Here is a 23271-nt window from a genome sequence, read left to right as displayed (position 1 = left end):
CCTGTTCAAGATGATGATAGGGTCAAAGCAGAGAAAGAATACTACCAATAATAGGTACAACAATAGGTGTTGTCATATATTGAAAGCCTGTAAAGCTCCTGCACAAGTTCTGGAAGATTCCTTTTGGATCCTGGTGTGTGCTAACACGGGAAGTCTAGCAACCAATGCTAAATTAGAATGCCAGGTACCTCTGAGGAGCTCACGCCCTGTGGTCTGGCCAATCAGAATCCTTGGGCACAGTGATTGGCCACATACGGTTCAATGAGAGCCAATGAGGCTCAGTTTAGGGAATGTTGTTGCAACTGTAGGGAATAGGGAGTCCCTTTTTCAGTTTGATTGCTGAGTGGCATGGGAGCCTCCTGCTGAGGTATCCTGCCATCATGGAAAGAGTCCGCCAAAGGAAAAAAAAAAAGCCAGCAGAGAGTGAAGAGTCAAGAGATGAAGTGAAGGAGACCAAATTCTAATGACATCATCTAAGCTCTTGGTAGAGCCTAAAGCTGGCTCTAACCCTGTGCTTTGTAGTTACATAAGCAAAAAAATTTCTTCTTTTTAGTTCTGGCCAGTTTAAACAGGGTTTTCTGCCAGTTTGGTGTTTTGTGGTTATTACCTTGGGTGATTCTGACAATACTATATGGTAGATGGTATGATGCCCACATCATTGGTATTTATGGGCTGACTGCACTCTCTGACAGAGACACGGGTAGTTGTCTGGCAGAACATGTTTCCTTTGTTAGACTTCTGATGTTCTGACTGAGCAAACGTTGTGCCCCGAGACTTGAGCATTTGAGGGAAGCACTCCTCCAGATCTCATCCAGCCTCCGGAAGTCTAACAAAGGAAACATGTTCTGCCAGACAAGTACCCGTGTCTCTGTCAGAGAGTGCAGTGGGCCCATAAATACTAATAGAAGCAGTAGCATGCCAGCGAAAGAGCAAATCTCCTCAAACTAACTGTGCCTCCTTGGACAAATCGCTGTTCCTTTCTGAACATTAATTTTTCTCACCTGCAATATGAGGGTAGTGTGGGAATCATACCATCTACCATATAGTATTGTCAGAATCACCAAAGGTAATACCACAAAACACCTACCAGTGTCTGGCACATAAGAAATGCTCAACATTTAATCTGTTTCCAGAAAGCTGTTTGCAGGAGGTGATCTTGGAGGATCCATAAGGAATTGAAGGTAAGGGTTAGAATTGGCAGCAAACCTTTTCACTTGCTTTCCCTTGAGCAGCATAAGACCAGGGGCTGCCTCTCCGGGAGCAGCCTGGTGAATGGAAAGGACTCAGGCATCATGGTGGAAACGCGGTTCTAGTCCTGGTTCTGCTGCCAGTCCAGTGAATGGCTTTGGGTAAGCCACCCCCACCTGCTACCAATGTGCCCATTTCAGAAGCCATAAAAGTCACCATCTTTCTCCTCTGCTTTCTTCATAGAGCCATGAGCACACCTTGTTCATTGCCATATACCAAATACTCAGCCCAGTTCCTGTCTTGCTGATACAGCATTCCAGAATCCCCATCACATAAGTGATTAAAGTGTGGTCATAATATCAACCTCCCCTTTTCTTTCTGTAGCTTATCATTGGAATGTGCCAGAAACAGAAAAGCACACAAATCCTAAGGAGACTGACTACTTGATGATTTTTCACAAACACCTCTCCCCTTACCTGTAGCCTTATGAACACCCAGGATAACTGGATTCCATTTTCATATCTCCCTGGAACTTCAGATGTCCCTCTAGGTATCAAGCTATAACCTCCAGGAAGACACTAAGGAATGGTCAGGAATCTGAAACCAAGCCGGGGGAAGCTAACAGTAGGAGTTACCTCAGGTGGGCGGCGCCTGTGGCTCAGTGGGTAGGGCACCGGCCCCATATACCAAGGGTGGTGGGTTCAAACCCAGCCCTGGCTAAACTGCAACAAAAAAATAGCCGGGCGTTGTGGCGGGCACCTGTAGTCCCAGTTACTGGGGAGGCTGAGGCAAGAGAATTGACTAAGCCCAGGAGTTGGAGGTTGCTGTGAGCTGTGTGACGCCACCGCACCCTACCGAGGGCAATAAAGTGAGACTGTCTCTACAAAAAAAAAAAAAAAGGAGTTACCTTAGAAAGAAGAGGGGGTCTAAGACTTCAGGTCTGTTCACCTTTAGGACATGGCTGACCCTCCTCTCTTCACTAAGCTTCCCAACTGCTGAACTCAACATGCTCACAGCCCCTAGCCCGGGTGTCCTTCTCTCCACATTGAAGCATTCAGAGTGCTGCCAATGGAGGGGCGAGTACAGACAGCTATTTCCTCAGAGCCCTTCAGGTTCTCACACACTCTGTCCAGGAAAAGATGGTGCCCCTTGGAACCTGACTCTGTGTACCTAGACCTTCTTTCCTCCACATGCCCAGGGTCAGTCTGGGCCAACTCCTGGGCAGGGGCTGCTCTCAGCTGCTCCCACTCCCCTCTACTGGTAGTACTGTTTTCTCTCTCTCTGTATCTCTGAGGTCCTGTCGGCTCCCAACCAATTCAACCCTCCCTCCCTGCATGGCCAGTAGGCAAGATTCCTCAGGTCTTTCCTCTGGCCTGACGAACTCTCAGACATCACCCTAAACATTAGTTTCTTTCTCAGCACAACACAAATATAGACGACCACAGAAGTCACACGACGATGTCACACAAATAAAACACATACAAAAAAAAAACACAATTTCACAACACAGAAAGTGTTTATCTCTCTTTCTTGAAAATTGGGCTACATTCAAAGCTGTATCACGGCTGTGTCCCTCTCCTGTGTTCACCCAGGCACAGGTACAAACCACACCGCAAAAAAAAAAAACACAGGAATTTGTTCTCTACTTGTTCACAACAGAGACACAAAGTCTCTTTCTACCACACCAACATGTACTCACATGCACAACAGGACACACATCGCACCAATACACTGATGCACACCATTTTCCATTTCTTCCTCCTTCACTGGCACTTACACAACGTACCTGTGGAGAGTTTCTCTCCCGGACATGCAAACGCCCATACTGGGAGAGCTATCGCTCCTTCTCTCTGCTTTAGTCGCCCTTCCTTCTCTCCTCTCGCAGCGCTTTCTCTTTACACACACACACGCAATAACATACTCCAAATATAGTCAGTCTGTTTCTCTTTCACACATAAACACACAGGCATGCGGAATCCACCCCTCCCCCCTCCCAGTTTCTGTCTCCTCTCCTCCGTTCTCTCTCACACACACACACACACACACACACACACACACGCACGCACAGCTGCAGCGCCCTGGGTCACACTCCAGTGCAGGAGCCAGACGGGAGGCAAAGGTCGATGAGGATCCCAGCACACCCCACTGGACACAGCTGAGCCTCTCCTGGCACAGCTGAGCCTATCTGGTTCCACCTGCCCCCAAAGCCGGTCTCCGCGAGGTCTGAAGGCCGCACTCCAAGCAGGAGGCTCAGACCGCGCCGGCCCTCTGGAGACCCCATGCAGCCCGGGCCTCCAATACCTGGCGCGCCAAGGGTTAAGGAGCCCGCGAAGGCGGGGACAGTCCGGCCTCCGGGCGTGATTGGCTGCACCGCCCCAGCCCCAGCCTCCGCGCCCTGCCATTGGTCTGACGGTGGGTGCCGCCTCCTTGGGACTGGGCGCCGGAGCCGCGCGCTCGCCCGCGGGGAGCCGAGCGCGCCGCCGGGGCCAGCCAGCCGCGCCGTCCGTGCAGCGCGAAGAGGAACCGGAGCCCGAGCCGGGAGTTGACTGTCCGGCACCGGGAGCGGGGAGCAGCGCGGGGCCCGAGCAGAGTGCGCGAGCTATGGTGAGTGCAGCGCCCGGCCCGGCGGTCCAGTCCAGCCTCGACGTCCCAGGCGGCGGCGCCGCGGGCGGCACTCGGTCGGCCCAACTCGCTGGGGGCTGGGCGCTGGCTGTAGCGGCGTCCCCCGCCCGGCTCTTGGAAGGCCTGGAGTCTGGGGGCGCCGGGGCAGGGCTTGCCTCGCTGCGCAGCGCTGAGCTCGATCCCGTCGGGGGCGGCCGCACGGACCTTCGCTGTGGGCGGCTGGCCCGGGCTGGGTGTGTGAGAGGATCGGGGTGGCCAGTTCTGTTTGGGGATATTTGGAGGGCTGGAATTCCTGGACTCGGCTTGACTTGAAGACCCTGGGCAGCCAGGCTAGGTCAGGTTCGCAGGTGGCGGCGATTCTGAAGCATCTTGATCCAGCAGGACCTGAGTGTCCGGGGACGCTGAGGTCAGTCTTGGGCTCCACTTGGGGAATCGTGGATGACCGCGACCAGTGCATTCCGAGCACTGGGTTGGGGACTGCTCATACCTTGAGGCCTAAAGGGTGGAGGAGGTGAGCGAGCAGCCAGGTCCAAGACTGTCAGAGACCAGGGGAGGGTTGGGGGCCCTGCGCCCAGTGATCCTGTCTCTCCAGCATTTCCCAGTCCTGGCTCCTCCGAGGAGGGGTTTGTTGAGGTGGAGTATTGACTGGGATGACACCAGAGAGAAGGGGAGGGGGATTTCATGAGGGTCTCTGAAACCCCCAAAGAGAAAAACATTTGATCTGGGCTGGGCTGCTTGAGGGCTGTTGGGAGGGGTGTTGTCCCTGGAGCCAGAGAGCCAAGGCCCTTCATTTACCTCTCCAAGAGCTGGTGATGCCTCTCCCTCACAAGATGAAGGCCACCTACTTCCCTTCTTCTTCTTTCCCCATGGACCACTGCCCCCCACCCATATCCTAGTCCTGCTCTGTGCCCCGTGAAGTGGGTGCAAGCCACTATTTAGGTCCTAAGGAGGGCATGGGCTGTGATTGTTGCTGCTGGTCCCAGGGGTGTACCCATCTCCACTTCTCTGTGATGCTACTGCCCAGACGGGGAATAGTGGGAGCAGGACGGACTTTCTGTTAGCTGAAGAGTCCTCCAGTGACTCCCCAGGACCAATCCCTGCTCTGAGGAGAGCTGGAGTCTTCTCACAACCTCCTGTCCTCTCCCCTTTACATCTCCTCTCTTCTGATCCCGCTGGTGTCTTCCCTTATGCACCACGTCTTGCCTCTCTGGAGTCAGTAGTAATGGTAGTAATGGAATGATGACTTAATTCTAAACTTGAAGGTGCTCAGAGACCACCTTGAACTCAACCTACCTCCTTGCTTAGGCATCTCCCCCGGAACACTCAGCCTGGACTGTCTCAGGGGCAGAGAGCACACCACCTGTGGACCAGCACTTGATTTAAAGTCTCAGTATATGGGGGGGAAAAGGGGTTAAGAATTGGAGGTTATGATATCCATTCTGCCTTTAAGTCCAACCTATGTAAGTTACTCAGAAAGAGAACCTTTTCCTCCTTAAAAAGAAAGGTTCTGACTCAGCACCAGTAGCACAGCGGTTACAGCACCAGCCACATGCCCCGAGGCTGGCTGTTCGAGCTCAGCCTGGGCCTGCTAAACAACCGTGACAACTGCAGCCAAAAAATAGCCAGGCGTTGTGGTGGGCGTCTGTAGTCCCAGCTACTTGGGAGGCTGAGGCAAGAGAATCGCTTAAGCCCAAGAGTTAGAGGTTGCTGTGAGCTGTGATGCTACGGCACTCTACCGAGGGTGACATTCTGAGACTCTGTCTCAAAAAAAAAAGAAAGAGGTTATTGGTTACAATATAGAGTCTCTATATTGGTTACTTTATAGAGTCTTACAAGTGGAGAAGCAGGGATTGGTCCTGGGGAGTCACTAGCCCATCAGGAAAACCCCAGGCTTTGGCATCAAATAGATTTGGGTTCAAGTCCCAATTCTTCCATTTCCTCACTGGGCCTTTGGCCAGGTTGCAGCATCACTCTTAAGTTTCAGTTTCCTAATCTGTGAGATGAAATGCTAGGTCTTATCTGCAAAGAGTGAGATAACCAGGAGTGAGATAACCAAGTGAGAGTGCTTTGCTTGAACACAGCTTAGTTTCCTTTCTTTTACAACCTTATGTGGAAGTTGAGAGGTTCTGCCTAATATCTAACCTAGTCTGGAAGAAGGATTAAAGTTTATAATATTGTGGGGAGAAAAAGGGGACAGTGATACTTAGAGAATCATCGTTTATCATTCAACAAAACTATATTGAACATTTATTATATGTCAAACCCTCTATAAGAGAGGAAAAACAATAAACATAAACTTGTGTAAGGGAACTTCCACCAGGTCATTAATGTCTCCAGTGGTTCTCAGGGTAGGTGGCATGCCTTTAGGACAGGTGGAGATATCATGCCCGGTGAGGGCTCCCTTCTGGCTGGAGACATGAGAGAAAGCTTCATTGAGCAGGTGGCACTGAACTGGAAAGAATGTCACAGGTAGAGGGACCTGTGTGACAGAGGACTAGCGCTGTGATAGTACAGCAAATGCTCAAAAGCCCAGAATGGGACTGGCCTGGCCCTTGGGCATGAGAGAGCCAGGAAAGAGGAGAGAAAGTGGGCTGAGGCCAGAGAGTAAGGCTTAGGGCAGGCTGAGGCTGTTTCTGTGGATCCACCACACGTGGGTGGGGTAGAGGCTGATGTCATTTTGGTTTCCCTTAAACACTGATTCCTGTCCTGTCATTCCTGAGGGGGTGGTGATTCAGGACTGATAAAGTGTTTATTCCCTGGATCTCCTGCTTCGTGGGTTTAAACAAATCCAGCATTCCTCCATTCCAGGGTTGCCAAGTTTCCCCCAGCCCCTGGGGCTCTTTGGAGAGCATGTGGCTCATTTCCTGTTGTCCTCCTGAATCTCCTGATGGTCCCCAGCTTCCCACTCAGGTCTCTAACCCCTTGGCAGGGAGTCAGCAGTGCTCTTAAAGGCCTCTGTTCTCAAAGGCCTCCATTGGGTCCTCTGCCTCCTGCCCCCTCCAAGACAGGCTGTGGGGCGAGGATTCTGAGGAGGCTTTTTATATCTCCTGCCTCCAGTTGTCCTCAAACCACCCAGCAGGAGCACAGAGAGGTGAAGGAGGTGGCCCAGGGTCACAGAGCAAGATAGTGCCAGAGTAGGCACAAACTCCTGGACGATTGGAGGGTTAACCAGACAGACAGGTTGCGGGAATGTGTCCCAACCCAGCATTCTCAGTCTGCGGTGTGTTGCCTTGAGAATGTTCCTTCCTGTTCTAAGTTGGGGGCTGAGTTTGGGCCATGGCGGAGGGCTGACAATTGTCTTTACAGTAGAGAGATTGAGTTGAAGGTCCACTAACCTGCCGTGTGACTTGGGTCAGCCATTCCCCTCTCTGTGCCCCCTTTGCTTACCAAGTGGGGGCAGATTTGCTCCGCTTCTCAGGATGTTTCTACAACGCATGTAGAAACACTGCGGAAACTATTAAGAGTGTGAGGGAAAGTGCTATTGTTTAAAGATAGGAGACTAGCCATATGTCCAAGCCACGCTGGAGCCTCCCTGCTGCTCAGGATGTAGTTTCCAAAGCACAGAGGGTACCTTTCCCAGGCAGCCACACCGGTAGCCCAGTTACCCGTTTGTTTGTATTGCTACATTTTTCGGTACTCAACCATGTTGATACCTTTTTGGTAAAGAATAAATACTGTTTCCCAGACAAAATTGGAGAGGCCAGACCTTGTCAGGGGAGAAACAGGATTTGAGGAGTGACAGAACCACAGATGGGCTCGGCTGAGTGTTTTGGGCATTAGCTGAGACCTAACCAGCTTGGACCAAAGTCCACACTTTGATATCTGTGATGAGGGAGAGAGCCATGAGCAAATGTTTACAACTTTTTGTTCTTCTGCTCCATTTTTTTACTCTTTAGTCAGTGAGGCACACACCCCTGCCATAGCATGCTTCATTCATTCATTCATTCATTCGTTCACCAAACAAGTCTGTGAGGCAGTGGGGCTGTGGTCAGTGCTAATGGGATGGGCAGTTTCTCCTCCACACTCGGAGGGATAGACAGAGCAGGAAGTTAACAACCGCAATTACCGTTGCCAAGGAGACATACAGGGTGCTATGGGGTACATGCCCTGGGGATCAGAAAAGGCTCCTTGAGGACATGGCATTGGAGCCATGGACTACAGAACAAGTGGGACCAGGAAGAGGATCTGGGCAGAGGGAGCAGCATGTTTGAGACACACAAAATACGGTGCCTGTGGGAGTGAGCTTATGGGGAGGCCCTGCAGGCGATGCTTGGGAGGTGGCTGGGGCCAGGGTGGAGGTGCTGGGGGGGGGGGTCATGTTAAGGACCTGAGGCCCTGAAAGGGACCTGGCTGCTGGACCTTCTCACAACCACAGAATGCTAGTTTTAAAAGGGGCTTTGGAATCATCTTATCCACACCCCCTGACTTACAGAAGGGAAGACTGAGGGGCAAAATGAGCATCTCCCGTGTGCCTGGCACGTGGATGTAATCTCTTTGTACTTCACACAACCCTAGAGAGTGTGGTTACCCCTATTTTAGAGCAGTAAAAGCTGAGGTCACTTAGGGAATTAGGAACTGGAACTAGGCATTGGCCTTCTGATTCTTCAAGGTTCTGGCGTCCATCCCAAGCTGCCACTCCGTTTAGCAGACACTTGGCCTTCCTAGGAAACTCCCCAGGACAGGGATGGGATGTTGCCTTGGGAGCTAATTATGAGTGGACACCAGAAGGCTGAAATGCTGCTTATCTTTCATCTTTGCAAGCAGTTGGCTGTTAGTAAAGCCTTTTGCTCCCCGTACACTGGCAAATTGATGACTTGAACCCAGGTCTGGTGACTCCCAGCCCAGACCTGCATCTCCCAGCTCAGATAATAGCCCCTCCCTACCTGGCACTGCCCAAGCCCCCAGCCTAGGGCTCCAGTGGCCCCCTGACTGAAGATGTCCCAGGCTTTCTGTCCACATGGCCCTGGGAGCAGGGGGAGCATCTCCTGGGCCTCAGTCTCCTCTTATCCTCCTTCCCATACACTGTTTTGCCTCCTTGGATGGGAAGGGGGGCAGGGCCTGTGCAGACAGCCAGGCGGGATAAGGTTACAGTGTAAACACAGTCATGTCAATATTTACTTCTGCTGGCACCAGAGTCTTCCACCTCCCTGCCTGCTTCCCACGAGTGGCCTGTCCAGGTGCATGTGGCCTGCCCTGCGCTGCTCGGGTGTAGTCATTAAAAACGGCCAAGCATGAAGACCTGGGTTCCAGCCCATGCTCTGCCACTGGCCAGCCCTTTGTGTGGCCCCAAACAAGGCACTCTCCCTTCCTGGGCTTCTGTCTTCCTTTCTGTAGAATGACACAGCTAAAACAGCAGTGACATGTAGGATGACAAGCATAATTCTCTGGTGCAGAGCACAGACTCGAAGTTGTGCAAAGCTAGGTGTGAATCCCAGCCCCACCACTTCCTCACTGTGACACTTTGAGCCAGTCACTTAACCCCTTTGAGCTTTGGGTTCTTCATCTGTAAGTGACCTCCTAACGGTACCTGTTGTGGAGGGTCCTTGGTGGGGATGAATGAGGTGACACTTGTGGCTCACTCAGCATAGCTCTTGGCATGAAATAAGACCTCAATAGATAGTCCTGGGGTGGCGGTTGTTGTTTTTCCTAATAAACATTTTATGATTCTCTGAATCCAGGCACTGGGTTGCATCACTTGGAAACTGTTGCCAAGGGAGGGGACTATAACCTCAAGCCCTCCTGGCAGGCTGGGGCCACAGGCTGGGCGATGGGAGCCCAGGGGTTGAGAAAGCCCCTTGGTTAACACCACACACGCTCTCTCTAGCTGCCTCTGGAGTTTCTTCTTTTTGGGCGGAGGTCCAGCGCTGAAATGACCTCAGAGATATGTGGCTGTGAGAGGGATGAGGGAGGGTGAAGGGGCAGGAATGCGAGGAAGGACTCATTTCCTCAGCAGCGCTTTCACAGAAGCCCCAAGTCCAGTACACAGATGAGCTGTTCCTTCCAGGCCTGTGGGGCAGAGGCAGCCACCTCCAAGTGCCAAGTCTGAGTAGGCAGTTCTGGGAGAAGGGGGCAGGGAGGACTACCTGTGCAGCAGGTGGGCCTTGGAGACAGGCTCCAAACCTGGATCCATCCCTTTTTTCTGTGTCACTTTGGGCAGAAGGTCACCCCTGGAGTGTTATTTTTCTAATCTCTAATATGGAGCTCCTGGGGCCTGTTTTATACGATCGTTGGAAGACTTTAATGAAATTCTGTTTCGAATGATCCCAGCTCATGCTAGTACACGTAGGGGGCTCAGTCATTATAGGCCGCTGTTATTGTCACGACTAATTGTGATGATGACATTGGATGCTAGTCTGTGGACTTCTTGAGGGCAGAGATTGTGTGTTTATTAAAAATAGTGATCTAGGCCAGGCATGGTGGCTCATGCCTATAATCCTAGCACTCTGGGAGGCCAAAGCGAGTGGATTACTTGAGGTCAGGAGTTTGAGACCAGCCAGAGCAAGAGCAAGACCAAGACCTTGTCTCTCCAAGACTAAGACCCTGTCTCTCCTGAAAATTAGAAAAACTATCCTGGTGTTGTGGCAGGCTCCTATAGTTGTAGCTACTCAGGAGGCTATGGCAAGATAATTGCTTGAGCTCAAAAGTTTGAGATTTCTGTGAGCTACCATGATGCCATACCACTCTACCTGGCATGATAGAGTTAGACTCTGTCTCAAAAAAAAAAAAAAAATCATAATCTAATTTATTTAAGTAAGGTATACACATACATCTTGCACAGCTCAATATTTACAAATGTAGGGCGGCGCCTGTGGCTCAGTGAGCAGGGCGCTGGCCCCATATACCGAGGGTGGCGGGTTCAAACCCGGCCCCAGCCAAACTGCAACCAAAAAATAGCTGGGCGTTGTGGCAGGCGACTGTAGTCCCAGCTACTTGGGAGGCTGAGGCAGGAGAATCGCCTAAGCCCAGGAGTTGGAGGTTGCTGTGAGCTATGTGACGCCACGGCACTCTACCGAGGGCGACAAAGTGAAACTCTGTCTCTACAAAAAAAAAAAAAAAAATTAAAAAAAAATATTTACAAATGTACACACCAGTGTTTAACGCAGATCAAAATACAAAACATTTACACGCTGGGCGGTGCCCGTAGCTCAGCCCAAGAGCTGGAGGTTTCTGTGAGCTGTGACACCATGGCACTGTACTAAGGGTGGCAAAATGAGGGCCACCCTCAGTGGGTAGGGCACCGGCCACATACACTGAGGCTGGTGGGTTTGAACCCTGCCCGGACCTGCTGAACAACAATGACAACAACAACAAAAAAATAGCTGGGCGTTGTGGTGGGCACCTGTCTTAGCTACTTGGGAGGCTGAGGTAAGAGAATCGCTTAAGCCCATGAATTTGAGATTGCTGTGAGCTGTGATGCCACGGAACTCCACCCAGGGCAACAGCTTAAGACTTTGTCACAAAAAAAAAAAAAAAAAATTTCCACAGTTTCCTTGTGCCCCCTCCATCAGTCCCCCTGCAGCAGACAGCCAGGAGCTGCTTTCTGTCCCTCTGGTTTGGCCTGGTTTTGAACTTGAACTGCGTGGATTCATCCAAGTGCGCTCTTAGTCTGGGTCCCTTCACCTTCAGCTGAATGTTTCTGAGGTTTGTTCACATTGTTGCCCGTCCAGCATCTGCTCCTTTTCAGGCCGAGTTGTGTTGCATTGGGTGTGTACGTGTAAATGTCTGTGGGTGACATTGGGGTTGATTCCAGTTAGAGGCTGCTGTGACATCTGTGAGTCTCCTTGCAGACCAAAGCACTCATTTTTCCTGGGCATGTACTTAGGGTGCCACTGCTGGGGCAGATGGTAGATGCATGTTTATCTTTCACAGAAACAGAAACTGCCACACAGTTCTCCAAGGTGGGCATTCCATCTTTGGAGTTATCGTTCAGTTCTTTGCTAATGAGCCTAAGCTCTAGCCTCAAGTAGGCTCTGAGTGAGTGGCTCTTGTTTTTTTCTTAAAACAGGGTCTTGCTCTGTTGTCCAGGCTAGGGTACAATGGAATCATCGTGACTTAAACTCCTGGGCTCAAGTGATCCTCTTGCCTCAGCCTTCCGAGTAGCTGGAACTACAGACCCGTGTATCACCAACACCCAACTAATTTTTTATTTTTGTAGAGATAAGGTTTCACTATTGTCTAGGCAGGTCTCAAACTCCTGGCCTTAAGCAATCCTCCCACCTCAGCCTCCCAAAGTGCTACGATTACAGGTATGAGCCACTGCACCAGGCCTTGAATGTTTTTTGAAAGAAGGAAAGAATTTGAGTCCTTTCTTTGTCTTAATGCCTCAGATTCACTCTGTGGCCTGGCCCTGCCCTCAGGGCCTGGCAGCTCTGGGTTGGCATTCCGCCCGGACCCAGGCTTTGGGCTTTGTGTGGCAGACCTTATTTTCCCCTTCTGCAAAACACTGTGTAGACCACCAGCTCTCTGCTGTCTGTTGTTTGCCCTTATCAGGGAGCCACAGGCTTCTGCTGATCTGTGCTTGTGCCTGCCACTCAGGAGCCCCAGCTGGCTCGTATCTCTGTAGAAGGACCATTTGGGAATGTGGGCACCCTCTCTAAGAGCCTCATCATGAACCAGTCCTCCCTGGGGGAGAGACCCCCAGACAGGGCCCAGGCTGTGGGAGCCCTACCCATCGAGACTGGCGGAGGGTCTGAATCCTGCCACTCCCTGGCTCTGTGACTTTGGGCAGCTCACTCCACCTTCCTGTGCACCAGCATCCTCACCTTCAGGGTTGTGAGGATAAAACGAGGTCCCCCTTCATTGTGGGAACAGAAGTGGATGAGGCAGCCATATCCCTGCCCTGAGGAGCTATATTATAAAGGAAGAAGCCAGAGACCAAACAGGTAAATCAGCCAACCAGAAAAGATCACAAAAATGATTCAGGGAGCTGAAAGAAAAGAAAATAGGCTGATGTGGAGAGGGGCAGGGGCTGTTGCTAGTGTTGGCCAGGGAGGAGGTGACATCTGAGCTAAGACCTGAAGGTTGAGGAGGAGCAGCTGGGCAAAGATACAGGAGAAGAGAGTTCTGAGCAGAAGGAACAGCATGTGCAAAGGGCCTGGGACGGGGTCCAGGAATTTGGCATGTTATGGGTGGCAAGAAGCTGACACAGCTGGGCACAGGCAGCCAAGGGAAATGTAGGGAGACATGAAAGGGCAAGTTGTGTGAGGCCTTCAGTGTGTGGGGTTGGTTTATTCTAGCAGTGGTGGAAAGCCAGTGGAGGGCCCCACAAAGGGGACTGACTCAGTTTGGTTTATGTCAGGAAAGGCCCTTATTGCTATGCAGAGCATGGCCCGTAGTGGGGAAGCTGGAGGCCTGTGCAGGTGAGAGGTGAGTGAGCCTTGTACATTTGCCTGTCCTGGGGGAGAGGAGGCTTATGTTCCTCTAGGATCTGGGGCTTTCAGCAGCTACTTCAGGGATAGGAGCGGGATAGACAGGTATCTCAGGAGCTTTGAGACATTCCTGGCAACAGGACACCATGGGCAAAAGTTGCCTTTGGAGCCAAACTAAACCTGTTTCAAAACCTCCCCTTGACCTCAGCCTTCCAGGGTGAGTTTCTGATTTTTCCAAAGTGACCTGTTCCCACTATCCCAGCCCCTACAGACCCAGAGGATTGAGGCCAGAGCCTGCCTCCCCCACTTCCGCACACCCTGCCGAGGCTTGAGGGCCGCAAAGGAAGTGATGGCCACAGGGTGCTCAGCCCTCTGCCCTCTGGATGACTGCTCCCATGGCCGGGCTGGAGGGAATCCTGTGGCTTTGTGGTTCCTGGGTGTCCCAGGCTGATCTGGGGCAAGAGGCAGCCATAAGAAGGCAGCGCTTCGTCTTTGCCCTTGAGTGTACACGGGGTGGTTAGTCGATATCTGACGTGGTGGTGAGAGAGGGGAGGGCATGAGAGTTCACAGAGTCGCAGAAGGTGGGACGTGGATGTCATCTAGACCAACTTCCTCACGGGGAGACAAAGGCTCAGAAAGGGAAAGAGACTTGTCTGTGACCACACAGTGAGTTAGAGGGCAGGACGTAGACCCTGATCTCTGAACTCCTCATCCAGCTTATTTTCTGGTTAAGTTGTAGGTTTTGGAGCCAGATAGCCACTTAGCTTCTAGTCCTAGCTCTGTCACTTAGTCCCAGCTGGGTGAGCTTGAGCAAGTGGCCACCTCCGTGAGGTAACACCTTTCTGAAAGCGGTGTTGTGGAAGCGGTTGATATAATTTATGTCAAGTTGTAAAGCTCAGAGGACAGTGAACATAGTGGGTACTTTGGAGGTGGGGGCTGTCATTGTCATGTAGATTCTTGAGAAGCCCAGAGAAGACTGTGGGCTCAACTGTGCTGCTTTCTGGACGTAGTTAGGGAGGGAGGAAGTTCTTGTCATTGGCCCATCTCTCTGCTACTTGTTTATTTTGTTGCCCCATTATGGTTGGGAGGACCTTAATTGCCAGCACCCTCCCACCCCAACATGTAAACACACACACACACACACACACACACACACACACACACACACACACACATATGGCCCAGGTGGGCTGGAGCTGCGCTGTCGCCTCCACCCCAAATTGTGAGAAGGGGGCAGATAGGCCAAGGTAGAAAACTGGGTGCCCCCCCCCACTTTCCACACAGGCTCCCTACTGTGCACCCACCAATACCTGTTTGTGCAGTATGACCTAGTGGGTAAGACCAGGGGCCATGGGATCAATCTGAGCATGAACCCTGGATCTACCACTTGGTGTGAAGGACCTTTTAGTAGGTGTTTTCCTCCCTGAGCCTCAAGTTTTCCCATCTCTGAAGTGGGGACCACAACTCCCTCCCAGGGTGACTGCAAATTATTAAGTGAGAGAAGATATGTTCAGAGCATGCATGGTGCATATTTGGTGCTCAAAGCAGTGGAGAGCCCTAATAACAACACTGACACATGCCCCAACTCTTTACAGGGGTGTCCATCCTGTGGCCTCTGGGCCACATGCTGATTTTGTGAGGACCTTTTTTGCTTATCTGTGTTGTCAGATATGAAAATTATGCATGGACCTCTTTTTGCTAATGAGCTTTCTTTAGTGTTTGCGTATGTAATGTGTGGCCCAAGCTCTTCTTCCAATGTGTTGCAGAGAAATAAAAAGGTTGGACACCCTGTTAGGCCTATCCATCTTTCCATAGTTGTTCTCAGAAACTTCTTTGACCACGCCCTCACCACCACCCCTCTAGTGTGTCCCTGACTGCCCTGAACTGAGTCTAGAGCTCAAGCCCTGGCCCCACCTGCCTAGGTTTGAATCCCAGCTCTACCAGTTGCTTGAACAACCTCAGGCAAATTCCTTAATCCTTAGCCTTTATTTCTCCATAAGTAAGATGGGAATAATGATAGCACCAAATTTATACAGAGTTGTTTAAATTAGAATGAGTTTCTTATAAAGTGCTAGGATCCATGCCTGCCACCATTAAGTGCCTAATAAATGTTAACTGATTTATTATTAGATAGAGTTCTGCTGGAGCAGAGTTCTGCCTTAAAACCTCTGCATTCCCAACATGGGAACCTGGCAAGGGGAGATTTGGGCTCTCGAGAGGTTGCACCATGCCCGTTGAGAGTTGGTTTCCTGGTGACATGGGCCTTCCTGCAAAGACTTCTCAGGGCCTTGGTAAAGGATGAGGGTCACACTGTAAGCCTGAGTATCTGTTCGAGAGACATAGCCCACAACCCTGCTGTGCACCCCCGTATACTGGGCGTGGGGTAGGAGAGTGGAGGGTGCAGAGGGGCTGCCCTAGTAAGCTCACAGTCCATGGAGGAAAGAAAGGAAAGGTGGCCCTGGTGCTCCTCGGAAATGACCAATCTGGGGCTGGCAGGTTGCTTTGGAGAAGGTTTCCTGGGACTGATGACACTTGACGATTCCTTGGGAGAGATTATGTGTTATTAACTTTTGGCTACATTATAGTTTTATAATCCTTTTGTTCTTCCCTGCTTGTATTTCCGCCTGTCTTAGCAGTAATGCATTAATAATGGTGTTTATTGGGTGTTTGGCATGTGCCAGGCACACACAGGCTTATGTTGTAAATTCACTTAGTCCTCACATCGACTCAAGAGGTATTTATTATCATTGTTCCTATTTTATAGATGGGAAAACTGAGGCACAAGGGGTAATAAATCTCAGTCAGTAAGTGACAAAACCAGATTTGAACCTGGGCAGTTTTTCTACAGAACCCAAGTTCTTAACCCTGAGGCTATAGTGTTCCTCTGTTATTGACTTTTCCCCACAGTCCTTGTGACCAAACAATTTCATGGACTCTGAGGGCTGCACCCCGCCATGGGAGTCCTTTGTAGCCAGCAAAGGTAAAGAAATGAATATTAGGTCTTTCTGTACAGCCTCCTGTCAGCACCAGCTCTAGAATGAGAGAGATGGATCTTTAAGAAAGGGGATCTGGGGCGGCGCCTGTGGCTCAGTCGGTAGGGCGCCGGCCTCATATACCGAGGGTGGCGGGTTCAAACCCAGCCCCGGCCAAACTGCAACCAAAAAATAACCGGACGTTGTGGCGGGCGCCTGTAGTCCCAGCTACTCGGGAGGCTGAGGCAAGAGAATTGCTTAAGCCCAGGAGTTGGAGGTTGCTGTGAGCTGTGTGAGGCCACGGCACTCTACCGAGGGCCATAAAGTGAAACTCTGTCTCTACAAAAAAAAAAAAAGAAAGGGGATCTGGAAGTTCAAGCCTTAGAAAATAAAGGCTGTGAATCAGGAGGAGGAATAAAGATTAGAAACAGGAAGAGGGAAGGAAATCAGGAGGCTGAAAAGCTTGGGATTTAAACTGAACCAACATTTCTTAAGTGCATCTTCTATGCCAGTCATGAGGGTATCCATGCCCTCTGGGAACTCCCAGGCCTGTGGGAGAGATAGACAAGCTAGCAGGTAATTTTCTGAATAGTATTTGGTGAGTATGTGGGCAGGAGTTTTTTTTTTTTTTTTTGGCCGGGGCTGGGTTTGAACCCGCCACCTCCGGCATATGGGACCGGCACTCTACCCCTTGAGCCACAGGCGCTGCCCGGGCAGGAGTTTTTGAAGACCCGGGAATGGATGGCTAAATTGGCCCAGGGAGGTGATGTTTGAGTTGGGTCTTGAAGGTTGAATAGTAGTTTGCCAGCCAGAGAGAGCCAGAATTTAAACTTGATCATTCTAGTTCCAGAGTCTGTGTTCTCACGTACTATGGTATGCTCAGCTCTGTTGCCTTACAAGGCCTGACCTTGGTTATGTGACACTCTGGGTCCTGAGTCACTAAGTGCATACTTTGGGCAACTGTCTAGTCATTTTCCCATCCAACTCCTGGTTCTGTTCCTTACAGACTCCACTTTTTGCTCCTTCCTGTGTGTGTGTGTAGAGGGGAGAGGGGTGGTAGTTGACCAGCCTTGAAAGGAGGGTCTCCATTTCTCTGAATGGCCAGGACTTGAGGTGCTCTGAGGACACACGGATCCCACCCCCAGGCCACCTGCCACAGTGGGGGAGGCACAGGGAGGCAGTGAAGCATTTCTTGTTTTAGTTTTTCTGACTGTTTTCCTCAAGCACACGAGCTGTGCTTTGCATAAATCATTCCAACAACGCTGGCAGGTAGTGGTCATTTATTGCCTTTTTAAACATGACCATAGGCAACTCATAGAGGTTGAGCCATGTGTCCAAGGTCACACAGCTAAGCAAACAAGTCAAGGGACTGGCATTTTACCTTGATCAGTCTGACTCCAAGGCCTATGCTTGTGTTTTTAAGCCATTAGGAAGAATACGAGGTTATGATAGGCCATAGGCCTTTCTGGTGACAGATGCTTTCATCCCATTCCAGAAAACCTCTGTGCTTTTAATCAGGATCCCCAGGAACGGCAGGTTAGAGGTAACAAACCTCAGATTGTGTAGATTGCAGTGCTTCTCATCTGGAGTGTGTGTGAGTCTCCAGAGATGTTGGTTACAAATGCAGATTTCTTTGCCTTCATCCTAGGGATTCTGACACAGAGACCAGGAACTCACGTTTCCAGCTCACTCCCTGATTCTCATGCTGGTGGGCCCCAGGACGTCCTTTGGAAATCCTAATTTATTACATGTCTGCTCTGTGCCAAGGACTATCCTGGGCATTTTATTTTCCCACCATTTCAGCCCTCGGAACGTTGCCTGGTGGGTGAAATCAATGTAAAGGGAAGTGCGGTATCTTGAGATTTCTACCAGTCAAGATGAAGACATTGTAACAAGCATTCATTTAATCTTTTTTTTTTTTCCTCTCTCTTTTTTGTTTTTTTTTTGGCCGGGGCTGGGTTTGAACCCGCCACCTCCAGCATACGGGGCTGGTGCCCTACTCCTTGAGCCACAGGCACTGCCCACCATTCATTTAATCTTCAGATTAATAGAACAAGGAAACTGAAGCTCAGGGAGTTAGGCAACTTGCCCAAAGCCAAATTATATGCTTTAATCCCAGTATATAGTGTCAGACAGGATTAAAACTTTGATTCATCTGCTGCTGAGGCTTTGTTCTTCCCAGTATCCCATGCCCCATGCTGCCTCTTTTACAGCTCTGCCAACTTGGAGACATCTGCCTACCACTGCTATAGGTAAGCGTGGGATTAACGGTGGCAGTAACTACCATTTAACACACCCGCTGTGTGCCAGGCACAAGGTATAGAATGGTGTGCAGCCAGATATCGTCTTGGATAATTGCACGGATCTCTAAATATGAGGAGGGTGCTTGTGAGCTTATACCAGAGGAGCCATCCCAGGCAGAGAGCAGGGACAGGGAAAACATCCCTGAGGAAGGATGTGTTAAGTGTTAACCAAGTAAAGAGAAAAAGATCCTAAGCCCTGGGAATGGCATATGCAAAGGCCCTGAGGTGCATAGTTCTGCATAGCTGGAGTGGAGAGCAAGAGTGAGGCTGAGGAGTGGGAAGCCACAAATGGGGGTGGTGGTGTTTTCAAGTCTATAAACTTTAGGCTTTATTTTCTTTTCTACCAAAAGGCCCCATTTAAGCCCTCCAAGGAAGAAAAGGCAAAAATGTATAAAGTGGAGGATGGAGGGTACAGGCAGTTCTGGAAGGTGTCAGCAGGGAGGTAAGAGGATCTGACTTGCCTTTTATTAAGTGTGCTCAGGCTGCTGAGTGGAGGTGGGCTTGAGGGAGAAGCAGGAATGGGATCAGAAGACAGTGGTGGCTCAGCCCAGCCTGGTGGTGGTAGAGACAGACAAAGATACTGAGTAGAGTTTACAGGGCTTGTGTTGACTGGGGTGGGGCAGGGGGCCCAGCCCACTGCTCTGACATATGAGAGCCTAGGACCCAGGAAGGTTGCGTGAGCCACCTGTGTCACACAGCCCAAGCTTTAGAGCCCAGATGTGTCCCAGAACCTTCTACCAAAAGTCTTAATTCTGAGGCCCAGATTATTGGCAATAGCTTTTGCAGAGTCCCTCCCCCAGGCCTTTGGTGGCTGCCCACCCCTGCCCCCCCCCACAGAGTCTAGCTCAGTGGTTCTCAACTTGTGGGTCGCAGCCCACAGGAACTGTATTAAAGGGCCGCAGCATTAGGAAGGTTGAGAGCCACTGGTCTAGCTTCTTCAAGGCAGTGGGAAGCTTTAAAGCACCTAATAGGCGGGCGGTGCTCTGACCTCAAAATTCTTTCCCTGTGACCTCTGTGACTCTGGAGAGACCAGGGCCCTGGGGACCCTGTCCTCCCACAGGTTTTGGCAGAGTTCCACAGAAGCGGGGGTCAGGGCTAGAGCCATTGTGTACAAACAGCCCCTTTTTCAGGGAGCAGGAAAAGGGTAGACTTCCAAGGATCTGAGGAGATGCCTCTGCTATGAAGAAAAATGGGGACACCAGGGCCTGATCTCTGTTCTCTCTTCCAGATTTTTTTTTTTTTTTTGGAACAGGGTCTCATTCCTCACTCTGTTGCCTGGGCTGGAATGCAGTGATACAATCACAACTCATTGCAACCTGGAACTCCTCGGCTCAAGCAATCCTCCTGCCTCAGTCTCCCAAGTAGCTGGGACTACAGGCATGTGCCACTGCACACAGCTAATTCTTTGATTTTTAAAATTTGTTTAGCGATAGGGTCTTGCTTTTTTTTGTTTTTATTCTTTGAGACAGAGTCTCACTTTGTTGCCCCTGATAGAGTGCTATGGCATCATAGCTCACAGCAACCTCAGACTTTTGGGCTCAAACAATTCTCTTGCCTCAGCCTCCCATGTAGGTGGGACTACAGGTGCCCACCACAATGCCCAGCAATTTTTTTTTTAGAGACGGGGTCTTGCTATTGCTCAGATGTGAGCCACTGCCCCTGGCCAGAGTCTTGCTTATTGACCAGACTGGTCTTGAACTCCTGTCCTCAAGTGATCCTCCCACCTTGGCCTCCCTTGACCTCCCAAAGAAAGTTTTGAAATTGGATGGGCACAGTGGCTCACACCTGTAGCCCTCTGGGAGGCTTAGGCGGGTGGATTGCTTGAGCTCAGGAGTTTGAGACCAGCCTGAGCCAGAGCAAGACCCCAGTCTCTAAAAAATAGCTGGGCATTGTGGCGGGCACCTGTAGTCCCAGCTACTCCAGAGGCTGAGGCAAGAGAATCGCTTGAGCCCAAGAGTTTGAAGTTATTGTGAGCTAAGACACCATGGCACTCTACCCAGGGTGACAAAGTGAGACTCTGTCTGAAAACAAACAAACCAACCCAAAGTATTGAAATTGGGAGTATGAGCTACCACATCCAGTCCTCTCCAAACTCTTAGAGACTATTGGCTGCCAGTTTCAGATTTCCTTTTTTCTTCCCCCAGTTAACCCTGTTTGGCAAATAAGATCGTTGAGGTGTTCAGTTAAACAAATTCTTGGCTTGGTGTAGTGGCTCATGCCTATAATCTTAGCACTCTGGGAGGCTGAGGTGGGAGGATCTCTTGAGCTCAGGAGTCTGAGACCAACCAGAGCAAAAGTGAGACCCCACCTTTACTAAAAAAATAGAAAAATTAGCCAGTATTGTAGCAGCAGCCTGTAGACTCAGCTACTCAGGAGGCTGAGGCAAGATGATGGCTTGAACCCAGGAACGTGAGTTTGCTGTGAGCTAGGCTGACACCATGGTGCTGTAGCCTGAGGCAACAGAGTAAGACTTTGTCTAAAAAAACCCACACAAATTCTTAGCTCTGCAGGCCTCTCCCCACCTTCCCTACCTGGACTAACCCATCCCCTGCAGGAGAACCATAACTCTCCTAGTATGCACCTCATTCCCCTGCACTTGAGCCCCTATATTCCTTAGGATGTGGGTCTCTTGGGGGCTCAGGTCCCCTTTTCATATGAGGTTCTAGGCCCTACTCACCCCTCAGTGCCTTCCTTTTCCCTGGGAATTGCCCCTAGACCCTGGGCCTGGCTTGAGCTCTCTCTGGGGACCAGGGACCCTGCTGCCTCCTTCTCCCCTCATCCCCCTTCCCTCTAGGGTTCCAGAGATCTTCCAGGGCCTGGACTTTCTCAGCCTCACACATAGTAGGCACTCAAGAAAGATACTTGAGAAAGGAGCTTGCCCCTCTCCCCAGCTCTCCTCCACGCCTCCCCTGTAGGGTCCTTTTGCTCAGGAAACCTGTGCTCTGTGGCAGCTGAGGCCAGGATGCAGCTATTGTTGCCTGATAACATGGGGTGGCAGAAAGATGGGGGCTGAGAGGAGGCAGGAAACACTCTGAAAAGTACAGGCCCAGCCCCCTAGCCCCCATAACCCATTGGGTCAGGGTGTCAGGGTGAGGCAAGTTTAGGATAAACCAGAGAATGTGCCTGCCCCACACTAGGGAGCTCAGTTGTGGCAATCACTGTACTAGGGGGACCTGGCAGCAAGTTTGGAAATGGGATGGGATTGTGGAAAATCACAGAGAAGCCAGGATCCTCTTGTGCTCTGGCTGACGTCAGGACAGTGAGCAGGGCCCCTTCTGGTGGGGAGCCCTTTATAGGGCTCTATATCTGCATTAGGGAACCACCAGTTCTGCTTCTCTTACCTCTTGTTACACGTCTGTTCTATGGAGCAGCAGGTGGGAACCACGATTTATTGAGCACTAACTTTGAGCAGGGCCCTGTGCTGAGCAGTGAATGCCTTAACTCTTTTCATACCTGAGTCAAGGCTAAAGAGATGGGTCTTACTGTGTCCCATTTAACAGATGAGGAAGCTGAGGCGCTGCAAGACTCAGTGCTTCACCCAAGGTTACACAGCTGAGAAGTGGTGGGGCCAAGATTCTGGCTGACTCCACTGTCTGCTTCTACTGGCCCCTGTGGAGCATCCAACTTTAAGATTGAGGCTGTTTTGCTTGTGGCACAGAAAGGCCACATGCAGTGAAGAAGGGAGGATGAGAAGAGGGTTTTGGGGGTCGCCCTGGAGGGGAACAAGTGGTACCCTTTGTGTGGGGGGACGCAGACAGCAGGTGGTACCGTTTCTGGGGGGAGGACACAGGCAGCAGGTGGTACCCTTTGTGGCAGCTGGAAGCAAGTTCTGAGCTGCATGAGGAGCTGGCACTGTTCTGTCCTCTGGGCACTCATGACCTTTAACTGTGCTGTGGCGTCTTTCCACTGGTGGGGGAAGCCCTTGAGGGCAGAGACCAGGGCTTGTCTTGGGTACCTGCCCTCCACGATGCTCAGGAAAAGATGCATTGAGGGAGGGACGCTTGAGTTGGTGCATTAGGAAAGGATGGGGATCAGGAATAAGCATCCTCAAGCCAGCTTACAGTTCTTGTGGTCAGCCAGGGACGTATCTCTAAGTATTTAGTGTCAGCTAATGAAGAAAACGAATTTGGCATACAAAATTGCACTTTGCAACCAATTCCAACCCTCAACTACTGTGTGGTGTGTTTCTTTAGAGAACAAAACCTACAACAAAATATATGTGAACATTTCTCTGGTGATAGCTGATCCCTTCATTGAAGAGATTGCTTAACGGGAATCCTTCTTGGCTGATTTGGGAGTTTTCTTGCTGTCCCCTGGTGGCAGTGAGTCAACCATAAAACTTGTTCAGGAAAGTCTGGAGGGATTTTTCTTCTCCATCAGGTTCCATTCGAGCAGTTCTGCGAGAGACTCAGTGACACACTCAAGATTGGGGAAGGGTAGGCAGGCATGTTCCATCAGTCGCTTTCTCTGCCCCCTCCACCTCCGTTTGTCCCCCTGCCTTGTAAGGGCCCAGACCCCTCTCAGCCAGAGTGGGAAGCGGGTTTAGTGACCCGAGGGCTCCTCCAGCCTGACTCAGCTCAGCCCATGCTCTCTCTGGGGAAAATGAGTCACTTCTTCAACCCTGAAATGTTTCTCTTTATGTGGGAAGAAGAGAAAAAAAAAGGGCGAGGGTGGGGAGAGTCCCTCTTGGTCCTCCCCACACTTATTTCTCAGCTCTGAGAAGCTCAATAGCCACCAACAGAGGGAACCTAGGGCGGAACAGCCAGACCTGGTGAAGTCGAGTTAAACCACAGCTCTGACAGCCATTAGGGTCACCCT

General features: G+C 50.8%; 1 protein-coding gene across 1 annotated transcript in view; it reads left to right on the top strand.

Annotated features, from left to right (window-relative positions):
• Positions 1–3334: 3334 nt before the first annotated feature.
• The window catches only part of ECE1 (endothelin converting enzyme 1), a 131298-nt gene continuing 111361 nt past the window's right edge, over positions 3335–23271 (top strand). The window contains exon 1 of the mRNA XM_053575591.1: positions 3335–3792. Coding sequence (XP_053431566.1) covers positions 3790–3792 — 3 coding nt within the window. The 5' untranslated portion in view covers positions 3335–3789. The remainder of the gene's footprint in view (positions 3793–23271) is intronic.

The sequence above is a fragment of the Nycticebus coucang genome, chromosome 22 (assembly GCF_027406575.1).
Source record: "Nycticebus coucang isolate mNycCou1 chromosome 22, mNycCou1.pri, whole genome shotgun sequence".
Taxonomy (NCBI): domain Eukaryota; kingdom Metazoa; phylum Chordata; class Mammalia; order Primates; family Lorisidae; genus Nycticebus; species Nycticebus coucang.
Note: the sequence above shows the minus strand (reverse complement) of the source record. Positions and strands in the feature narration are given on the sequence as shown.